Source organism: Aptenodytes forsteri, unplaced genomic scaffold (genome assembly GCF_000699145.1).
Source record: "Aptenodytes forsteri isolate BGI_AS27 unplaced genomic scaffold, ASM69914v1 Scaffold175, whole genome shotgun sequence".
Taxonomy (NCBI): Eukaryota; Metazoa; Chordata; class Aves; order Sphenisciformes; family Spheniscidae; genus Aptenodytes; species Aptenodytes forsteri.
Window position 1 is genome coordinate 1,392,738 of NW_008794723.1, and position 22,307 is coordinate 1,415,044.

The 22,307-nt window shown below is 44.1% G+C and overlaps 1 protein-coding gene across 1 annotated transcript in view; it reads right to left on the reverse strand.

Annotated features, from left to right (window-relative positions):
* The window catches only part of KLHL29 (kelch like family member 29), a 145,578-nt gene that overhangs the window by 22,013 nt on the left and 101,258 nt on the right, over positions 1 to 22,307 (reverse strand). The window contains exons 5-8 of the mRNA XM_009273877.2: positions 16,243 to 16,441; positions 13,395 to 13,577; positions 10,432 to 10,612; positions 967 to 1,160 (exon numbers count right to left, since the gene is read on the reverse strand). Of these exons, the coding sequence (XP_009272152.1) occupies positions 967 to 1,160; positions 10,432 to 10,612; positions 13,395 to 13,577; positions 16,243 to 16,441 (757 nt within the window). The remainder of the gene's footprint in view (positions 1 to 966; positions 1,161 to 10,431; positions 10,613 to 13,394; positions 13,578 to 16,242; positions 16,442 to 22,307) is intronic.

Below are 22,307 nucleotides of genomic sequence, written 5' to 3' on the forward strand. Positions count from 1 at the left end.
TGCCCATGGCAGGGGGGTTGGACTAGATGATCTTTAAAGGTCTCTTCCAACACAAACCGTTCTATGATTCTAGGATGCAAAAGCAAGCCACCCCAAAGCAGCTTCTCTGCAATGACTGTATGAGCGCTGTTTCTTTGGCCACCCGAGTAGTCAGACTGAAGGCTGCCCACAGCCACCCAGCGCAAAGCATGTGGCCAAGGTCGGCTATCACCCTGCAGTAACATCCTCGTGAAGCTGAATGCTAAACCCCATTTCCAAAAGCAGCCTAAACACTCAGGGTGCAAATCGCCACAGAAAGCAAATAAATTGCAATCTTCTGAGTGCTATCCTAATTTTGGAAGGAAGTCTGCACCTCTGACATTGGCTGGTATGGTGGCAAGTTTGGCTTCTCGTCTTGCTCTTTATTCTGTGAAATGTTTGGTGAGCTCGAGGGCATCACAAACTAATAAACACAGTTTTAATAACCTACATGTCTCGGAGATTTCAGCCTCTGAAGCACATATGCCTTGGGACACCACTAATAAATCCCAGTTAAGAATGACCGCCACTTCCCACAGGACAGGAGGCATTTTAACAAACCCATGAGTAATAATCAATATACTGAGCAGTGTTGTAAAACTGCATGGAGCAACACATGACGCCAGGATGAAGTTTCACTGCACTTTGCGATTTTTTGGATCTAAAATTACTAGTTGTCCGTACCTAATAACTGATTTCCTTTCTCCTCTACTTTGAACTCATCACTTCTAGCTGATAACTAGCTGTATTAATGAGTGACAATTGCCTTCAGTAAAGATCCAGATAATTGCCTCTCTGGTATAATATACCATACATTCCTGCCAATCTGTTGTAAACATATATCCCCTCACCCCCAACTCATTTGCTTTCCACAAAGGCCTTAAAATACCTGTAGCACAGAGATTTCTGTCGTTATATGGGTTTACTTTGCCACCATGCATCCCTTACCGATCATTGGAGACTCTATAAAACTCCATGAATTAGTCTGAGGGATGTAGGACTGCAAGACCCCTGCAGCTCGGCCGGCTTCGTTCACTCCACCGAAGACGTAGATCTTCCCACCGCAAACGGTTGCAGCGGCCGAATGGACGGCCTTTGGCAGAGGGGCGATGGTCTCCCACTGGTTGGTTATCGTGTCGTACCTAGGACAACAGCGATCGGAGTGAGCTGAGATGACGCGACACTAGGTGAACAGTAAAGACAGGATAGACAGGCAGAGAAAGCAGGCTGGGATATAACAGAAAGGCAGCTTGACAAGCAGAAGAGAAACAGAGGTGGAAATGTATTTTCTAACATACTACAAATTCAGCCATTTGGTAAACAGTGTAATTAATGCTTTTTCTAGGCTTTTAAAACATTGAGAAAAGCCCAGAGAAAGCTGGTTCTATTTTCTGTATATGCCTCTCAAATCTCATTATAGTCCAAGCTAAAGAAACTCTGGACATCTTTGTTGAGATGTCTTCCACTAATTAATTTCTATTAATGAGTATACAATGAGATTATTCTTGCAAATCAGTGCAGTGATATCCAATAGCAACCGCAGGCAGGCAACTGCTAATATACTTCAGTTGTGCAGCTTGTGGAACACATCTCACCTGCAACATAATGCAACACGATAGCTCTTTTTACTCTAGTTAACTGACCAGCGACGCACATTTAGTGCCAGAATAAGTTGTTTCCATTTAATTTTAATTGTGCAAACCAAACTCATGTGCTTCATTGCAAGAAGCTGCAAGCGTTAATGCTGGAATAAGATTTCACCATTGCATCCATATTTGACATGAAACAAACAGAAAAGAGTATGCATGAAAGTGCTAAATTAGTTTTAAGGTCATCAGTATCTGATTTAATTGAGTCATTGACCATAAGGGATGTGCAGTTAATAATCCATGGATGAAGATTCATTTTAGACAATGTCACAAGTACAGACGTCAATTTTTTTTAAAGATAATGTGGCAGGGATCCAAATAGCTGCTCTAAAATGACTCTTGGAGACAATGGAAAATAATGTGATTTTTTTTAGGCTTCTACACTTCCATGTAATGGCACATTCAGTTAAATAGGAGTTTCCTGCACAGCGATTATTCAGAATTGTTGACTGCAAGAACAGAAGCCCTCATCACCCATTCAGGGCTTTTGCTCTTAATATTAGTGATATGCAATATGCAAACATGAAATGAATCCGTGGCCATGAACCCATCTGTAAAAAAAGATTTAGCGACAGGGGAATTCTCCCTTTGCAACATGTCCCTCAAATTCTCACTGCCCAAACTTGGGGAAAATAAAAGGGACAAAAGATATAAATGGTGGAAACAGCACAAAATAATGTGCTTAATGGAAATGCATTAATGAGTTTCCAAGTAATATAACTGAAAGTAATTAACACACTCATAAAAATGAGGCAAAAAGATGAGGAAAGTCCCTTATAATGAGCGTGGAGAACTGCCTTGTACAATGCTCTAAATTAGTTACTGCGAAATTAAATTCACCTACAACAAAGTGATCAAAGGGGAGAAATATAACAAGATTAAACAACATGGTGCTGGGAGCATTCAAGGTGACACACCTATATTGGGCTGATTCTTAACGTTTGGTACCAAACTCGAGCCTGCAGATGCATGTTTGACTGCACAAGCAACTCCTCCACGTGAGACACCATATGCTGCAGCTCCTGCGTTTGCCCACAGCACTCGGGGCAGCACTCACGCCCATCCTAGCAGATCCGCAAAAATGTTGCATGATATAAAGTTTCATACACTGCTTTTGGGTTACACTTTGCTAGCTGTAGTAATTTGGGGCTTGGTAATTTAATTGTTGATGTCTTATTGTATAATAAAAGCTGGTTAAGAAACCGGTTGTAATTGGCTAGAAACTGTGTAAAGACATAGAGCTGAGAAGAACTGACCCAATGTGCCTTTCTAGTTCCTCAGCTTCTAAGATATACATTATACCTGTCACCCCATACTTATTGTCTCACACCATCCACTGTGACCTTGCACCAGGAACGTTTGTGGCCAAAGTGGTCTGAGATGGGATGGTGAGCAGCCGTGCTGCCTTCCCCGGCGCTGGCAGAAGTACCTGGGCGACCACAGTTCCCAAGACTCATAGGTTCCTGCCAACGACTTTCCAATCCTCCTAAGTTGTTTTTGGGAAGGAGGGGTTATATCCTTCACATATGCTGGGGGCTGGGTGTGGTTGAGGACCACATCTATAGGAATACTGGAGAAAGGCTCAAATTACAAAAACAATCGTCCTTCTTCTGGATGAATTTCACTATTGGGACCTCACGTTCCCCTAGACCCAGTTTTTCACCCACTTTCACTGCTCTCTGTTTATGCTCTGCGATGACAGAACTGATGTTTCTTTCTCACTCTCCTTCATCTGCCATCGGGAAACCAAAAATGACCAGTTTCACTTCATCTGCTGAAAGTCAAAGGCTGCAAATCTACTGGATATAGGTGCAAGTGGGGCAGCTTAAAAACCCACTCTTGTCTTGAGGGTCATTTGGTTTAAAAAATCAGTGAACCATAAAGCAGGTGGAAGCCAGTCCTTGTCCACCTAACACAGGCATCTAATGTGGGTTTTACATAGGCTGCTCAGTGAAGCAATCCTCTTAAGTAAGTGCCTAACTTACCCCTGGGCTGAACAAGAGAAATTGGTGCCTTCAAGGCTTCCTGATACCTGTCTATCAAGTCCCTCCATCCCCTGGGAATTTACTCCTCTGGTTCATTCCCTCTTTGCAAAACTGTAGACCTGATTTCTAGTCTGTTTTGCTTCAGCTCCCACCCACAAGAAAGTAAGGGTTTTTTTCCTGTTGGATTATAAAGCTGTCTGCTATCAAATCTCTCTCTCTCATGTATGGACTTGCAGAAAATAATAAAGTCACCTCTTCACCTTCTATGGGATAAACTAAGTAGTCTAAGCTCCTTAAGTCTCTGCAAGGCAGGTTTCCATCATTTTGGTCTATCTCAAGTCAGCTCTTAATGTGTTCACACAAGGATTTGCACCAGATTAACTAAATTGGTTTAAAAATGAATAAAGTTGAATCTTTGTAACCCTCCAGGACAGGAAATAATGACACCTGCTTTACCCCTCTGCCCTAGGGCCTTTCCATCTGTCTCGTCATCTCCGGCGTTGCCATCACTCCACCGCCACTAGCACTAGTGGGGCTCCTCGGCTGCCTTTAACACCGGCTCTGCTCAAGGGCCAGCGGGGAGGGAACTGATTTAAAGAATAATCACTTTGATCTCTTTCCATTAGTCAAGCTTTGCATTTGATTCCCCTGTTTGAAGCCGTAGATGGAGACTTAACGGGAGCTGGCTTCGAGCCAAGCAAAGGTTTTTCTTCCCTCTCCTCCACTGCTCCCTCCAGTCCCGGTATGTCCTCGCCTGTCCTTGGCTATGGGCCTACCAAGCCCATTCAATTTACTGAACTTGAAACTTCAAGGACATCTCCTTTCACATGACTGATGCCTGGTTTTGCAGTCCTTGCATGCTACGGACTCACGTGTGGTTTCACACGGATGCCCTTGCATGCCGTCCTCTGCCCCCAGAGCGGTCCCTGCAACCCCGTGGTCCGTGGCCCTGCCGTGCTCCAGACATCAGGATTTCCATGTGTGCAGGACGTGCGTGTCCCTGCCTGTCACTTCATGTGCACTGAGCACTGTCGTCTCACCTGACCCTTGTGCAGTCACTATCCTCTGGTTTATGTATTATTTATATACCCGTGATACAGCAAATGATCTGAACCCAGCAGAAAATACAGACTAGGCTTGAAGAGAGCAGACGCAGAAATAACTTTGCTAGTTTTCACAACTCTCCACTCTTAGGATTTAACCTGTGGGCCTGATCCTCCTCCTGTTTCACTCATTTCATTCAACGCCTCCTTTCTTGCTCTTTCCCTACCACCTCAGTATTAACAGCAGAAAACCCTTCATTTCAAGCTGTGCCATTTGCTTCTCTGCCTTCTTGACTTTTGACCTCTTTAGTACCTGGAAACAGTATTTTTTTTTTTCTCCTCAGTCTCTTAATTTCTCTCCTTCTAGGTTAAACAGCCTTATGAGTATCTTCATTTATTCACATTATAAAATCCTTACATCACGGTCAGTCGCTTACAGCCATGCACCCTCCAGTTTCTTACACATTATTTAATTCTGTTTGCAGGGAAGCTGCTATTTAAAATAAAGCTGTACAGTGTCATATTGATCTGCTCTTCAGATGATTCACATGTTGTTTAAAATCACATTAATGGATTACTATCTTTTGCCTTTTTTATTTTCTTCTGACTGTTCTGAGGAGCTTAAGAAACTATCCTTGGACAAGGCTATATATTTAATTTTCTTAAGATGTCAATAAAACAGTAGGTTCTGAAGCAGTTTCTAAAGCTTATAAAGCTTATTCTTTACACTGAATTTTTTAGACTGTCTTCCAAGTACACACTGCCAGCTGAAGTAATATCCCAATTTTAGACAACCCTATTGTAAAAGTGCTGTCAGGTCAAGAGGATTCATCTTCTTCTATCCTTCAAACAGATAATAACCACAAAGCACCCACATTTCCACACTTTTAGTCACATACCTTGTCTTGTCAGCATACGCAGTCTTCTTGGCTCTCAAATTGCATATATTACAGGGCCCATCCATTATCTAAAAACCTAGTTTGTGGATCCACTTCATTTCGCTGCCTCCCAACTCAACTCATATCTCAGAAGAAGACAGAAAGTGAAATACCCTCTCGCCTAACACCTAATGACTCGCTCCCTGTCACACAGAAACTTGCCAGAGGGGCTTGATGGAGAACTGCAGTCATGCCGTTATTTCCCTAAACACTCATTCCAAAAACATAACTCTCCCTGAACATATACCCATGTACAGCCGCAAAAATGGACTTATAACTCAGACCCTCTGGCACATGCATATTGTTTTAAGATAAGTAACGAATGACTCCTACCCGTCTGTTTGTGATAGTCCTGTAATATTATCCATTGAGCCGGAATTTTTACTGCCTCTTTACAGACAAATGGCAGATAAAGGGTAAAAAATCTCAGCCCTATTGAAGTTGATGGGAAAACACCCACTGATTTAAGTGGCACCAGAACTTCTGGTTGAGGCTGCACCCTTCTGCATCAGTAACACAATCGAAAGCACGGAGAGAGAAGCACAGGAGCTGATGCCATAGATCTTTAGGAGTCCGGTGGTCCCTACTTGCTTTAATGCTTTCTAATGGTGCAGCAGATGTATTAGGTGTAGTCAGGTGGTAGCATGTATAGCTAAGATGGTCTGACATCTGTTTTTAAAAAACAAAATGCAATAAAACCATCTTTGTAAGGTTTTAACTATTTAGGATGAAATATTCCAAGAATTCCAGGAAAACCAGGTGGAGAACAAGAAGGAAACTGGAAGAAAATGTTATTTTCTCCATCTTCAAAGACCCTCTGTGGTGACACCCTACAGTCTCCGTGCTCTGGGGCTACTAACTGGTGAGGTCAGGGTAGGTCACTTTGGACTGGAGACGTGCCCTCCACCACGCCAGCGAATACGCATCGAAACCTGGCCAAAGCTGGGCATGGTCACGCTTGAGCTAACTGAGCAAGCAGAAAGCAAAATGTGGTTGGGAAAGATAAGCTGCATGTGCACGAGGGGAGGTGGTAGGTGGCCCAGCGAGGGAGGGTGTCCAGTGCGTTGTTGTCCTTCACACTGGTGGCACAGTCCAGGACTGCATCATGTGTCAGGCCTGGATGAGCCCCCTATCTCCATCTGGGTGGGTAACAGGGCTAAAATCTCAGATGCCTTCTTTGGGGTGAAAAACAAACCAAAACCCAAGAACGCGCGACCCTGAAGTTCAACACTGAGGGGAACAATGTTAACCTCAGAGGTAAATGTAATTTTTGGCGTCACCTGACTTGGAGCATATGATCATGAACTTTATTATGATTTTAATACCGTGCTTTTGTAAGACCTGCTGGAATGACAGAGAGGTTTCCAATCTCCTGAGAGACAGTATCTCAATGTCCCATCCAAAGCAACACAATATTTGAAGAGGAATGTGCAGCCCACACAGAAATACGGTGGGAGAAGGCTGGTCGCTTGTGCTCTTGAGGGGGGAAAAAAGAAAAAGAGGGCAAAGTCAAGAAGTGAGTATTAGCTGCACATACGACTGCAGAAAACTGAGCAACTGAAGTGGCTTTACTTTGTATGTTTTTTTTTTTTAAACTTGCAACCCAAATCCAGAAAGCCTCATCGCTTGCTAAAGTGGGTACAGTGATCCCCACTATTTAAATTCTTGAACGCCCACACAAATTAGCTGCCTGGTCCAAATGGGAAATGCACTTGTCTGAAAAGGCCTGACTTTGCTCAGTACAGCTACGAGGGTCAGCTTTTTCTCACCTGCATTTTTAGCAGCAGACCCCTGGAACATCCTTTCTAAAACGCACAGCTTCAGCTATGCCATGCTCTGCTTCTGTCATCCCCCACTGTCATTTTAATACAACAGATAAAAAAGAAAACATCCAAAAACCTCTCTCTTTTCTTGGCATAACCCAAAGGAGGCTATGTTGCACTTTTTCCATGGCTGCGTCTCACAAGTCACTTTACAGACAATAGCAGATTAATTATAACCACGGGTTTAGCAAATCCCCATGACAAGACATCCTTATTGCGGTTGAGACAGCGTGCACTGAAATGATAGGGAGGAAATCTGCTCCTTTCCCACATAAAAGTCTCTTGGAGGGCTTGTTACAACTGAAAACCAGCATGGCTGCTCTCACTGAGCCATGCAGGGCACGCCGAGGGCCTGAGCGTGACTTTGCAGGCTGCAATGTCATTGGTGGCAAGGGCTTGGGTGGCTGAGATGAGAAGGAAGGAGAGGGGGAGACTTTGCTTGATTTGGGGTTCATTCAACTGACCAATGTTTTGGATGCCTTGTTAAAGAGAGACCATGAGAATCAGAGCAGAGAAAGAAATAAGACTCTGGGAAAAATTAAAAGAGATCATTCAATCAGTGACATCTATCAAGACACCTATCCACAATAGCATTATTTTGATGTTCCTCTTTATTGAGAGATGGAATGAAAGACTGCATCTCTTTCCTGGGCTCCATGTTCACAAAAACATTTCTGTTAGCGAAAAAACTACTGACTTAAATTACAGGACAAATACCTTCAGAAATCAGAAAAAAAATCTGCATAAAATGGTGAGATTTTCTTCAAAGCAAGTCCCGAGGGCAGTGCCCACCTTAAGCTCAGTGTAAGGAGGGAAGCAACGCTGACGTGTTGCGTTCACTACTATTATTTATCATTCATTCTTCGCTGCCTGCCTTCCCCTGACTTGCTGAGAGCATCATCACCAATGTCAGCTCTTCAGCCCGTGCCTGGGTTGAGAGGGAAGACTACCTGCAGACCTTGTCCCACAGCACACGTCCTTTCCAGGGGCTGTTTTGTAACATCCTTGCCTCCTAGGCAAAATAGTGCCAAATTTGTGAAGACAGAGGAACACAAAACTAGGGCCATATGTGAATGGTGATCACGCAGCACCAGATAGGATCTCCCTGGCCATGCATACAGACAACTGGTCTGTCCCATGCACTGAACTAGGCAGAAATCCTTTGGGGAAAAAAAAGTCATCGCACGATTAACGATTGTACCAAAAAGTAGATCTGCAGAAGGAAACTGTATTTTTGGCTTTTCCTAATTTCCTGTGTGTTTGACTTTGAAACATTAATAAACTTTTAATACAGGTTTTGGTATTCGGTATTTACAGTATCTACTTAAATGAAAAAATAAACACCCCCTGCATAAATGGGACATAAATGTTGCAGCACCAAAATCCAGAAATAATAGATTGAAAGCATCTTTAATCCTAACCTTTTGAAAAAATGTCTTTTTTTTTTTTTTTTTTTCAAACCTTTTTTAATTCCTCTACTTCTGGCGAGATGAGGTGGTTTTATGTGGCTGAGAAATGGTCAATGCAGCCTGCAATTTTTTTTTTTTAAATGGTGCTAAGGTTTGTTGAAGGGATGTTGTCTAAGTCATCGACAGAAGAAGACATGTAGAAAATGTCTGTGGGCTAATTGAGGGGAATCAGATGGTTAGGAGGCATTTTGCTATGCACTTTAGCAGGCTGTTTTAGGTTGGGAACATTGATGACGGAGACACTAAAATGAGCGTGAATAAGACATCCTGTAGCAGGAAGTCTTCACTCTTAGCCCTGATAGATTTTGTTGTGGTTTTTTGTTGGTTTTTTTTTTGACAATTAACTTTACTATAGTGGAAAGCTCTTAAATTAACTCTCTTTACATCTGTTTTGAGGACGTGTAATAATCCTAACTTTGGAAAAATTGTTTTTTTTTTTTTTTTTTTGCAAATCTTTCTTAATGACCTATCCCTTTTTGGCTCGCCTGTTAAGGCAGCTTTTACTGGGAAATGCCTGCTTCAAAACGTTGCTGAAGAAGTATTCAAATTCAGCACTTAAAACTGACAAAAAGAAAAAAAACCTCCTGTTTTTGGTTGCCAGATTCACTAAGGAAAAACATTTCACAGAAATGTATCATTAATCTATTGCCACAATGCATTTTTAAGTGTTTGGGTAAGGCTAGGGCTGTACTGATCTTTTTGGAATGGAATATTCTTATATACTGCATTTCTATTTTTTAATGAAAACATTGATATGCATAAAAAAATTATGGTTTTATTGAATGATATGGTTCACATAAAATTAGTTGGTTTTGGAATTCTACTTTGTGAAATGTTTCTTTTGTGCTTTTGTTCCTTCCTTTTTTTTTTAAGTTCCATGTGAGAAAAGGAAAATGTTTATATCTGGACTCTTCTTGAGAAGAGAAATTTCCATTCTCTCCCATCTCTATTCAGCCCCTCTCGGCCAGGAATTCAAAACTGTTTCCATTTATTGGTTGTTTCACTCGGAGCTTGGCAGGTCCCAGCCCCGGGCCAAGAGCACCAAAGGGAGGATCTTCCTTCCAGCCAGGTCAAGGCTGAGGTGCTTTACCAGGAGAGTACATGTGAGAAACTTACTTTGCTGTTGCTTTTTTTGGGTTTAAAAAAAAAAAAAAAGGATTATTGTGGTCTGTAGAGACTTTCATCAGTATTGAATTCAAAGGAAGTTTATTAGTTCGTTGCATAATCTGTAAAGTGTCCACAGAAACTTAATTCCTCCCTACCCTCCTCCGAGCAAACTGACAAACAAACTGGCAGCTTTCGTCTCTGGTTTTGAAACAATGCTTTCCACTGAAGCTTTAAAAAGAAATCTCATCCTGCATAGTTTCCTCCTTTCTCAGCTGTTATAAAAGCTTATTGTAACACATACAGCCCATTCGTTGTGTCCTTTAAAAGGGAAATGATCCTTTAGCATAGCATGAAGAAAAAGCTCCAGCAAACAGCATGGTTTTGGTTTTTTTTTTTTACCTTTCCACATGGTCAACGTTGCCTGCCACACCGACCCCTCCAATGGTATAAATTTTCCCATCGTACACCAGACTGTTATGTCGACACCTTGGGACTGTCATGCGGGACACGAGGTTCCAGTTATCGAGCAAGGACATGTAACACCAGACATCAGCGAGCGTGACACCCGACTCCATGCCGCCTGGCACCGACGTGCGAGTGAGGGAGAGAAAAGGGGAGAATTACATGAGATCCTGGAACGGCAGCAGCTTTGCACACAGCAATCAAAGCCAGTTACAAAGTAAAAACTCTTCAAATGACATTTGACTAATTAAAATAAATCACCCTCAATACTGAGCATCTGTTCCGATGATGCATATCTGTGTCATTTATTCATGCGCCCCAAAGGCTGTTTTTTTTTTAATAAGATGACATGAAGAAATCAAGATGTCAGACTACGAGGGACATGTACATAAGGGAATAGACCCTGTTCAGTGTTCATAAATAACTTCCAGTCTATTAAATTACTGCAACGCTTGCAAGAAGGTGTCAGGAGGCAGAGCCTATCTTGGCTTGCGAGACACAGGCCAGTCTGATATCTAAAATGCTTAATACAGTGATGGATTGAAGCAACACATACATGGGCAGAATGAAGTCAGTGCTTGCACTGTAGGCTTAATGTCTAATTTTCAGGGACAAATTTCTTATTTATTTTCATTGCTAATAAAGGAAAGAACCAGCTGTACCACTCCTGTAAAACAGTTCAAGATGCTCCAGTGAAATATTTATATTGGTCATTTTTTAACTTCTGACTGAAGCTTCCAAGGAGCCACGTAGTGGGTGTCTTACTATCCCCATTTTGAAGCATAAAGAGGTGAAATGATTTATTTGAGACCACACTAGGAGTCAGTGGTCGAGCCAGGAAAAGAAACTAGACTCAGTTCTGTGGTTTAATGAGAAACCCAGGTTTCCTCCTCGCTATTTTGCTCTCCAAACCTATGCTATGCAGTGTGGGGTCCAGCACTTGGAGCTTGCAGGAGTTCACTCCCACTTCCATTGGTTCCCCTTCCCTCTTTCCTGTGTCTTGTAAGTTTGAGCAAAGCAAAATATCCACCGGTATCAGCTAGGTTTCCACCCATGCGGGACTTTCAGCTCTCCTACTGTACCACTGAATACCATCAGGTTGCTCATCCAGATTCAAGGGAAAAAGCTGAAATAAGCTTTGAATTTAGGATTCAGCGGCTTTTGTTAGCAGGTATGGCACAGCCTAAAATGGCTCTACATATTGGAAAGTAGCTCAGCTAAGAATAACTAAAAGTCAACATCTCACAAAAGCCTCCATGGAAAGCTTTCGCTCCAGCAGCAAAACGAGCATGGGCAAAAACACGTCAAGAAATAATTTCCAATCAATCCTTAGGGCCTCTATGCAGTATTAATGGAATTTAACACCACAGGCAGCAATTTACTGTAGAAAATGCAGTGAGGGAACTTGGCAAGGGAAAGGCAACAGCTGTAATCCTTTACTGGTACTGCACTCCCAACTACATCCTCAGATCGCACACATCCACACCTCCCTGCCCAGGCTCCTCTTTTTATCATCAAACCTCCACTCAGCTGCCATCAGAGCATCCTTGCATGGCCTGGTGGGAATTGCTTTTCCCCCTCCAGCCAAGCAGAGGTACCACCAGACTGCAAAAAACCAGACACTGTGATGCTGCGGGCGCAGTGTAGACAGCTACTTTGGGAGTTAAAGCCTTTTAAGGAGCATGGTCTCAGTTTCATCAAAACTAAGAAGATTATAGGGCTAGTGACTACTGTCAAAAGAGAGGTCTCAACAACAAGTACAAAACGTGAATGCTCCTGTAAGCAAATACTCTAAGTGTAGGTCACATATTCAGCAGTTCAGCCTGTCTGTCTCAAATTCCATAACCCACCATTTAGACTCAACTACAGCCAGTATTTTATATTGTGTTTCTATGGCAGTGAAACCTCTTTGCATGCTTGATGGTTGTCAGACCTATTTTCTTCACGTTGCAACTACAAAATATTGCTGTTGACTGCTATGAGAGAATGTTAATGCCGCAGAGAAACGGAGAATGATAAAAGCAGGGAAATCCCTCTCTCCCAACCTCCTTCCCACTTTTTTTTTTCCCCCAGGAACAGCTTGGTAGAACTCCCGCATGTCCTTCTTTGTTTGCGCTGCCTACGTTGTAAGGAGGAAACTTTTCTCCCAGCCCAGTAAATCTGGGGGATGAATGGATTGAGGGCAGCCCTGCCAAGAAGTACTGGGGGATACTGATGGATGAAAAATTTGACATGAGCTGGCAATGTGCGCTCGCAGCCCAGAAGGCCAATCGTATCCTGGGCTGCATCCAAAGCAGCGTGGCCAGCAGGTCGAGGGAGGGGATTCTGCCCCTCTACTCTGCTCTGGTGAGACCCCACCTGCAGTCCTGCGTCCAGCTCTGGGGTGGCCAGCACAAGAACGACATGGACCTGTTGTAGCGGGTCCAGAAGAGGGCCACGAAAATGATCAGAGGGCTGGAACACCTCTCCAATGAGGACAGGCTGAGAGAGGTGGGGTTGTTCAGCCTGGAGAAAAGGCGGCTTCAGGAAGACCTTATTGCGGCCTTTCAATATATAAAGGGGGCTTATAAGAAAGATGGAGAGAAGATTTTTACCAGGGCCTGTAGTGAAAGGGCCAGAGGTAACAGTTTTAAACTGAAAGAGGGTAGATTTAGATTGGACACAAGGAAGACATTTTTTATGATGAAGGTGGTGAGACACTGGCACAGGTTGCCCAGAGAGGTTGTGGATGCCCCATCCCTGGAAGTATTCAATGTCAGGTTGGACGGGGCTCTGAGCAACCTGATCTAGTTGAAGATGTCCCTGCCCAGGGCAGGGGGGTTGGACTAGATGATCTTTAGAGGTCCCTTCCAACCCAAACCATTCTGTGATTCTATGATTCTATGAAATCTGCTGCTTACCTGAGAGATAGATGTTGTCCCCAGCACTGACCACGCTGAAAAACTCTCGATCATAGAAGGGCAGGCTGGCCAACGGGTACCACTTGTTGTTTTGAGGATTTAAGCAAGTGACCGCTGTTAAAGCGCGTTGATTCATGCCAATCATCTGACGACCCCCAACTAAGACTATTACCTCGGCTACACCTAGGATTCAAGTAAGAAAAAAAAATTGTAAGAAAGTGACATCTCTCAACCAGGCAGGAGCCTATCAAAAAATACTCAGCAGTCAGAGTAATTTTAATGTATCATATATAAATCTATTTTAGACTGTGCAGTCAAACCAGGAAGGGTGAGAAAAAAGGGAGTGCGAGGGGGGGAGGAGCAGTGGGTGAGGAACGACACTATGAACATGCTTGAGAGAACTTGGGAGGGAGCATGCCATCTCGGCAAAATTTGAGGGGGAAAAATAAAAAGGCCTTTCCATGTAAAGATGCCCGTTGACTTCAACAGTCTTTGGGTGAGACCTGCATGTACCAAATCCCTGTTCAACTGAAGAAAATGGGAATTTTGTCACGGATTATGATAGCTTTGGAGCTTGACCATTATCCAGGGAAAGCATGTTTGGACTTTAAGCTGAAGAAGGTGTTCTTGCACTAAAAGCTAATTATCTGGAGGAGATTTAGGCTATGGATATGGTTCTTCATCCTCCATACACTCTATTAACAGACCATTTTCTGCTGGGTTTTTTTTGTGCTTGTCCCAGAGAAAGCAGGTTTCCCCAGATGTGGATAACATGCTCAAGCCATGGATCAGGGTCTTCGTGTACTAGGTGCTAGGAAACGTGACGGAGATAGCCCCTGCCCTAATATAGTTATTAACTGAGATTTATCTGTGCTCGAACAGCTCCCCCAAGCCCATAACACACAGAGCGTACAGAAAGCCAAATTCTCTGTTCGTGGAAATGGACAAAACTTTTGCAATCCACATCTCAGAGTTTTTATTCCCACTTTACAGCCAGAGCTGAGTCAAATCTGATCTGAGTGTTTGTTACCCCAGACTCATCTCCGCAGTGATGGGTTGCAGTTTAACTCTGGGATGTTTTTTGGCTCCAACCCCAAGAGTCAAGTGCTGGGGATAGTTTGGATTTAGCATTTAGCAGAAGTGTTAAAAATCTTTCTGCAGCAATTGTAAGCCCAAGTGCAACTTGTTGCCAGGAGAGGTAGGCTCAGAAGCAGGACCGTGAGGACACAAGGTGGAAGGAATTGCCATTTCAGGAGCTGTGCTCGTGGCCAGACTCATTGCTGTAATGTGTTACGGTGCCCAGCCTAGAGACAAGTGTGCATAGACGGGGGGGTCAGAAGCACAGAAGTGAGATTGCCAGCAAGAGAGATTAGGAGCTGCAGCGGAGAGAAACACGTCTTCAGCGTAATGGATTATCATCATTCTTCATTAGCGTTTTCAAAAAATATATTTGTGTCATTCAAGCAAGGTTACTCTCTTAAAAGTTATTAAGTTAAAGTGCTGTACAGTTTTAAATAAATATTTCTCAGTAACAAGAGATCATTATTTTTGTGCCATACCAGAAAATCTAATCACCTGTGCAAGACATAACTTGATTAGAATCAATGACCTCGAGAGGGCATGTGACATGCTGCAGCGAGTCCACAAAGGGTGTTTAGAGATCCTTTGTGCCTACATGAATGCCATTGATATGCAAATTAACATGATTCTATATAATTAGACTCTGACCTAAAAAACTATAATCACCCTCAACAAGCTTCTGGAAACAGATCATATTACACCTACAATTTTAGATACATAAAATAAGCACTTTTCAAAAATCCCTTCAAACATCACACCATTAGTTGTCTTCAATGAAAGAATTTTAGGGTAGATTGTTATTGAAAGTCCTCTACACTTCATCCTTCTGAAAGGTGCCTTGATGAGGCAGTCTCCAGAAGCTGCAAATGCCGTGGTTTGATATGCCATCTCCGTGCCACATTAGCATTAGTGGCAGCGACAGGAAGTTTTGCCTGGCTTTGTGATTGTACTTACGGGAGGCAGAAGTACAGGCAGCATGTTAAAAAAATTCACCTGTTTCATCTGACTCCTTCTTGGATGCGGTGCTCCTACATGATATTTGTACCACTCTCTGTTCAACAAATATTTAGGATCTTTCTCACACTACCATGATACGGGCTCTGCTGGTGAGTTGGGCACTTGGGTGTTTTTCATGTATTTTTCCAAATAGGAAAATGCGTGCGTTCCTCAGGTGAGAAACGTCTTGAAGTGGCACAGTTCTCCACAGCTGCTGGGTTTTTAAAAGGGAATATAGCATGTGTGATCCATTTGTTTTGGAGGCTGCAAACAGCCTGAACTGGTACTGTAAGACTCACTGTATGAAAAGAATATATTTACATAGGGCTGCGAAAGTGAAGCTGTTTTATGAATATTAATCAGCTGCTCCCTGCAAGAGGCCAAATGGCAAAAAGCAAGTCTTATTATTCACCTATTTTTGCAGCTAGAGAAACTGAGGCACGGAGGGCAAGGGGCTCACTTTCGGGACAACGGGGGAATGTCACGCTCTCTGCCAAAACTAGTAGTTCTTAAAAATTAGGCTCCTTAAAATCTAGTTTCAGAAGTGTACATCTCCACGCCCATGTCTGACCATCGGGAGAGGCTCCTAAACACTAGAGCAATACAGGAATGGAAAACTGAGCTTGAAATATCACCAGGCTCTGAGAAGTTACCAAGGGAAGGAGCCAAGAGAAGGAGCCGAGGTCCGTGCCCCATCCCAGGGCATGTCCTGGCCATGCCCGGGAACTTCTGGACCAGGGAGCTGGTGTTGTTGAAGGAAGTTTTGCCTTACCTGCAGAGAGCCTGGGCCGGGTCCTCGGCGTCTGCATCTCTTGTCGGGCGTGCGGCAGCATGTGATAACGTTTGGCTTCGTTCACTAGGTCCCGGCAAGCCTCCGAAGACTTTATCAACTCCTCGTTGTCAACAACATTTAGCAGATAGCTGGGATGGATGAAGGGGAGGCGCACCACTGCCAGCAACTCCGCAGCATACTGTGTGTGTGGGGAAAAATAATAACACAATGCAGCCTGTGTGCCGGGGTTCAGCCGCTCGGCATCTTAGCCTCCTTCCCTGCAAACCATCCCCTGTCACCCAACCTGGAAAGACACTTGTCATGGATGCTGCATACATAGCGATCGGATGGGACAGCGACAACGCAGCCCTCAGTGCTCCCCGACCCAGGCTGGTTTTGGTCCCAAGGGACTGAAAATAATCTTCAAAAGGTGGCAACTCTTGTTATATAGCACTCTATGGAGGAATTTTTGAAATAAAAGCTCATTCTGAACTCAGGCTGAATATAACACCTTGTGCACTGGAGACATGGAGTAAGCTTTCAAGTTTTCTGAATTAACCTTGAAATGTGAGCGTGGTTGTTGCACTGTAAAAAAAAAACCCAAACAAGTCTTTTCTGGCACTATAAATGTGAAACAAAAGCCAGTAAATAGGGTGGATTTCAACAACTGCTATGGCAGAGACTGAATAATATCAGCCAATTTGCTAAAAATCTTTTAATTAATAGGGTTTATTTGTTGGTGAAACAAATCAAGTACTTCTAGATTTTGGGGAAGTCAGACTCCAGAGGGTGCTATACAAATACTGACAGTAGGTTTCATCTTCTAAATAAATACATTAAACCTCGGAGGGCAAAGGACATCTGAGCAAATGAAGCTGTCTGTCACCGAACACGGCTTAAAGGAGAACAAAACCCCATGAGAGAAAACTGCAATCGAAAAAACCAAGAGTCCATCCCCAGATTATTCTTTTTATAATTGGTTATATCACAACACAGCACAAGAGTACAGTGAAAAGCAGAGTAATAGGAAAATGTGGTTCTTGAGAAGAAATGCACACAAACAGGATGCAAACTAAGGGTGTGCAGCAAGAAAAGATAATAATAATCTGTTGTAATAAATATTCATACAGTGGCAGCATCCAAAGATCCCAACTGGGATTGAGGCCAGGATGCAAATAAATATTCCTGAGGTCCGTGCGACTGGTCCTGAGAAATGCTGGGCGCCAGCAGCACCTGCTGGCCTGCAGATGCCTCCGGTCTTCCAGAAGCTACTTGGCTCTCGCTTTCTTTTTCAGCAGCGTGCCTGTCCCTGCAGCACGTGAGAGCCAAGTCACAGCAGGAGCAGGGATGGGAATGGGGCAGGGGCACAGTGAGATGGGAGGCCAGCTAATGGGCTGGCCAGGTAGGTGAGGATGCACCGACACCCGGGACTGCTTCCAGGGCTTCCCCTTTCCCCACCCAAATTGAAGAAGCAGACTTCATTTGGGAGGAAAACAGAGGATTTCTCCTTGCAGCAGGAATTCCCACCGCTTTCCTGCTGGAGAGCCATGTCAGCCTGGTGCAAACTCTGTCAAAGGGAGGATGTAACTACCCGTGCGGAGCTGAACCCCATGGGTTCAGCTGTGGGGCCATGGTAGCAGGGAGATGACCAGGGTTTCAGGCTGACTCCCAGCCCCCTGCTCACCAGCCCCTCTCGACACCAGGGCTGGCAATTTTAGGTACAGCCTGAAGAGTTGAGGCCTGGCCACCCTGCAGTTGTTTGGGGATACAGAAGTTGTTTGGGTGATGCAAAACAGATGGAAAAATGACAGCGCTCCTCTTCTGAAAAAAAACCAACCACGTGAGCAGCAAGTCCATGGCTCTTTGCTATTACCTCCGGCGTGGCACAGGGCTGAGTAGGGCTTGAGATCACTTCATCAGCCTCCAAACCAGAAAAGAAGACACTCCTCTCTTTTGCCTTGCTGAAATCCATTTCTAAGGCGCTTTCTAGGAGGTAAAACGGCTGCTCCCCTTCCCTGGAGTCACAAATGTCAGGCACTTGGCTGCAGACATGTTAATGTCATTAAACGGTACCTTGTAGGAGAGGGAGCAGTGGACATATGGCAGTGGGTGGCAAAGCTGATTTCAGGAAGTGCTTTTTTTAAGAAGGTTGGGGGCGTTTAACCTTACACGGGAGCCAAGACGAAACGTGGCATCGGGACATGGGAATAATGCAGACAGCAAGTATACGGGGGACGAGCCAGACAACCCTCAGGGGGGAGGTTAATCCCCACTACAGGCTGCTCAGGAAGCAGAACAAGTTGCTAAAGGGTAGTTTAAATAAAGTTGTAAAATATGCGGAGTCTATAGCGGAGCCAGCACCTTCCCTCGGTGCGGTGGGACATGCCAGAGCTGCCCCTGATGCTCCCGAGGCAGGTCTGCGCTGGAAGCATCCATACCATGAACAAGGCAAAACACAGGCGCAAACAGTTGTGCCACTCGATTAGGACATGGGGTTCAACAGGCACCAGGATGTCCTGAAGTCAAGTGTGAATTTGCATGGGGAAGAAAGCTCCCCTCCAGCAGGGACAGACAATTCCCACGGGCCCGGCAGAGCGACCGCCTCCATCTCCCACCTTTCGCAGAATAAACAGGGCAGCGCTGCTGCCTGAGCACGGCGAGCTCTCCCTCTCGCTCGCCCACCTTGCTTTAATTAGATAAGTGAGAAAATGTGATTCTGTTTCTTTCCTGGATTTCCACCCCCCCCTTTCTCTCCTCTTTTGTCTGAGCTCATGGCTTTTTTTTGAAGGGGAATAGTAATTAGAACATGTTGCTCCCTTTCATCAGCTTGAAAGTTAATGTCGCATATCAAAACCAATGTCACTTTTCACTCTTATTCTTCCTTTTGCTCAAACAGCTAGAAAAAGCCGGCTGTGTGTGTGTGTGTGTGCACGACTGTGCACAGTCGTGACTCGGGCTCGTCGCTGATGGCATTAACGGTACATGTAATCGCAGTGTTTTTCACCAAGGGATTTGAAGAGTACGTACCATCGCAGCGTCTCTAGAGGACAGGAGAGGCTTTTATAAACCAACGGCTTTTTGCACCAGCTCTTTTAAACACTATAGTCAAGGGTGAATTTCATTTAGCCTTGCTGATTTAAGAATATTCAAGTGATTTAGGCAATCAGCAGCCTTTTTCTTTTGGATTCTCCCTTATGAAGGCTTCCTAGCTCCGTTAGCTATGATTGTACTAAATATCCTGTTACTATTATCCTTTTCATTTAAGACTGAAATAAGCACCGTAAAGCATTTCAAACTCCTTATCGTCTGTTATTTGCTCTCCATTCTCTCGTCTTTCCATTGTTCCTTATACAGCTACAAAATACCTACTGCACCTACTGATGTTACCGGTTTTGAGTAAAACAGCAGAATACCTGCGGAGGGCACATTGCCAAATTCAGCAGACAACAACCTTGGGTCCCTGGAGTTGCGGTTTGCACCTGTAACTCCAAGGATGTTTTCTTCTCGCTACTCTGCTGCAGGCACTGGCTGGACAAGTAGAAATATTTCTCAGGTCTTTGCTGGGAATCACTTACGACTACTCTACAACCTCCATCACATGCCAGGGTGAAGCAGAGAATATTAATGCCCCTTCTGGCCTAAAATTAGGAGTTATCAACTCATAAACATGGGAGACCATGCCTCAGCTCCTTGAAAATGGACACCATTATGCAAAAATCTAACGAATTCATTGTTTAAAATGCTGGGGAAGTTTTTGAACGCCTTCAGGACCAGTTTTTCAGGTGACGTGAACCTCAGCATAGTTCCTGTTGGATGAAGGGAGCTGCTCAGGTTTTGCACCAGCAGAGGTGGTCCATAAACTCCTTGATGAGCAGTGATGCTGCTGGATACTCCTGTGGTGCTGTGCATGGCCGGGGTGATTCTGCAGGAGCCAGGGCACTGCTACCACCTGAGCAAAGGCTTTTCGGACAGTCACTGGTGACACAGTAGAGAAGCGACTTTTGAGAGATGCTATCTGGTCTGCTTCAAGGCACCTATTTCACCGAACCTGATTTCAGTGGCTGAACTGAAAGCAGGGTCTTCAACCAGCCTGCAGTCACAAGTGTGTTTCATAAAAACAGGGAAAGAAAAATCTTAGGAGATATCTTTCCTTAATTACCCAAACATTTCAGGGGAGAGATTCAGCTCTAGATTCAGACACCTAAATAGGTACATACAAGCAAGTATTTACTTGTCAGCTAGACATGTGTAAACTCATGTTATAATTAATAGAGATTTAGTCAACACACTTAACACAGTCCCCAGAGCAAACTGAGCTGAGCGGATGCATCATGCACCAGGGGAAGCAGAGAATATCAATGTCCCCTTCTGGCCTAAAACTGTAAGTTGTCAGCTCCTGGGAAAGGGAGCGTGTTCCTCAGACCATGCCACATTGAGATGTCTACAACCAGACGTCAACCCAAACTGGAGGGTGATTAATTCTCCCTTCTGGTGGGGAATTTTTGCGTCCATTTGCCCTGGGTGCTGTGCTCGGAAGGTCGCAATCACACTATGAGGAAGCTTAGATGTTATTATTGGGTCAGCGTTGACTCAGAGGAATATATGATCAACACGATCTGCTATACCTTGAAGTTGATCCTTTCAAGCCTTTCCCTAATAATCTGTTCATATATAAGTTACTCCCATCTCGGTAGGCAGGCCGGAGCTTGAGCAAACTAGATTACAAAACAGTTGAATGTGTTTTTTTTGTTCCTGGCTGGTAGTTTGAGTGAGGACATTTACTTTGCTAAACTTTTTGTGACATTTCTTCTCCTACTAATTATATTGGTATTATGAATGCTTGCTTGCAAGTGGGCTTTGTTCTGGTATCTTCTAAGTCTCAGTTACAAAACCCTCTTCAGTATCACATTAAAAATAATCTTTTTATTCTCAAATCTCTAATCCAGTAAAATCCTCACAGGTATTCTCCAAAAGGACTCTCAGTGTGCTCCTGCATAGACTTGGGCTACAACAGTATACAGTTAGTTTTAAAAGGAAATATGTTTACTGCTACCGAGTCAAATTTCCTGCTCCTTAAATGCTACACTGGAAAGCTCTGAAGATTTTTAATGTTTTTGAAATAATGCCCAGAGAGGTTAAAATAATGTTTCCCTTATGCCTTATAACTCATCTGTCTCTCTAGTTTACTGTTCTTCCTACAAAGGACCCTTTGTGCTATCTGCCTAAAGAAACAGGCTTCAGCTAGAAATACAAATACAAAAGTTAGAGTACCCACATTACGGTAGGGTTTTGCTGCAATAAAGTGCTGTTTCAGCTCCTTATGCATAATTCCAATAGAGTTTTTAAAAACATTATGAAGTAGGAATATATTCGATTCATCTGAGAGCTACAAAGGAGATTTATGTTGTCTCACATAAACCCTGGGTTGAGACTCGCCCCACGTCTTGCTCTGGCCCGATCTCAGAGCTGCAGCAAGGACCTCCTCGGACGGAAGAAGCCATCAGGGACAGATCTGAAGCAGAATCAGTTCCCCACTGCATAAAACTCCTTCAAATGAGAAGACGGCACTCTAATTAAAAAACACCACCCAAACCCCCCAAAATGGCAGATGCTAGCCTTTGATACCTACCCCGCAGCCAGGTAACGAACCGCCCAGCAGGCTGTGCCGATGGTGATGGCTGCGGATGCGGCATGGTGGCCAAGCAAGAAGGCGCACTGGAGTGGTGACGTGAGCGGTCCCTCCCCATAACCATCTCCAGCCCAGCCCAGGCTTCCCCAGCAGGTTACCCAACCTGATATTGCCGGCTCCAAGTTTCCAAGTGCAAGCCCAGCAGGGAACTGGCCGGTTTGGGGAAGCCAAAGCTGCTGGTGCACTGCTTTGCCATTCTCAGAAATATGCCTTTTTTGGCTAGATTTTCATGGCGCTGCCCTGCTACTTGGTAATGAGGGTACTTGCTTTGATACATCTAACCCCTGGGTGTCACAAAGACACGCCGTGTTTCCAGTAACCTCTTGCACATTCTTACAGCCAAGGTTGCATCCAAGCCCAACCTAAGCTCTCTGAT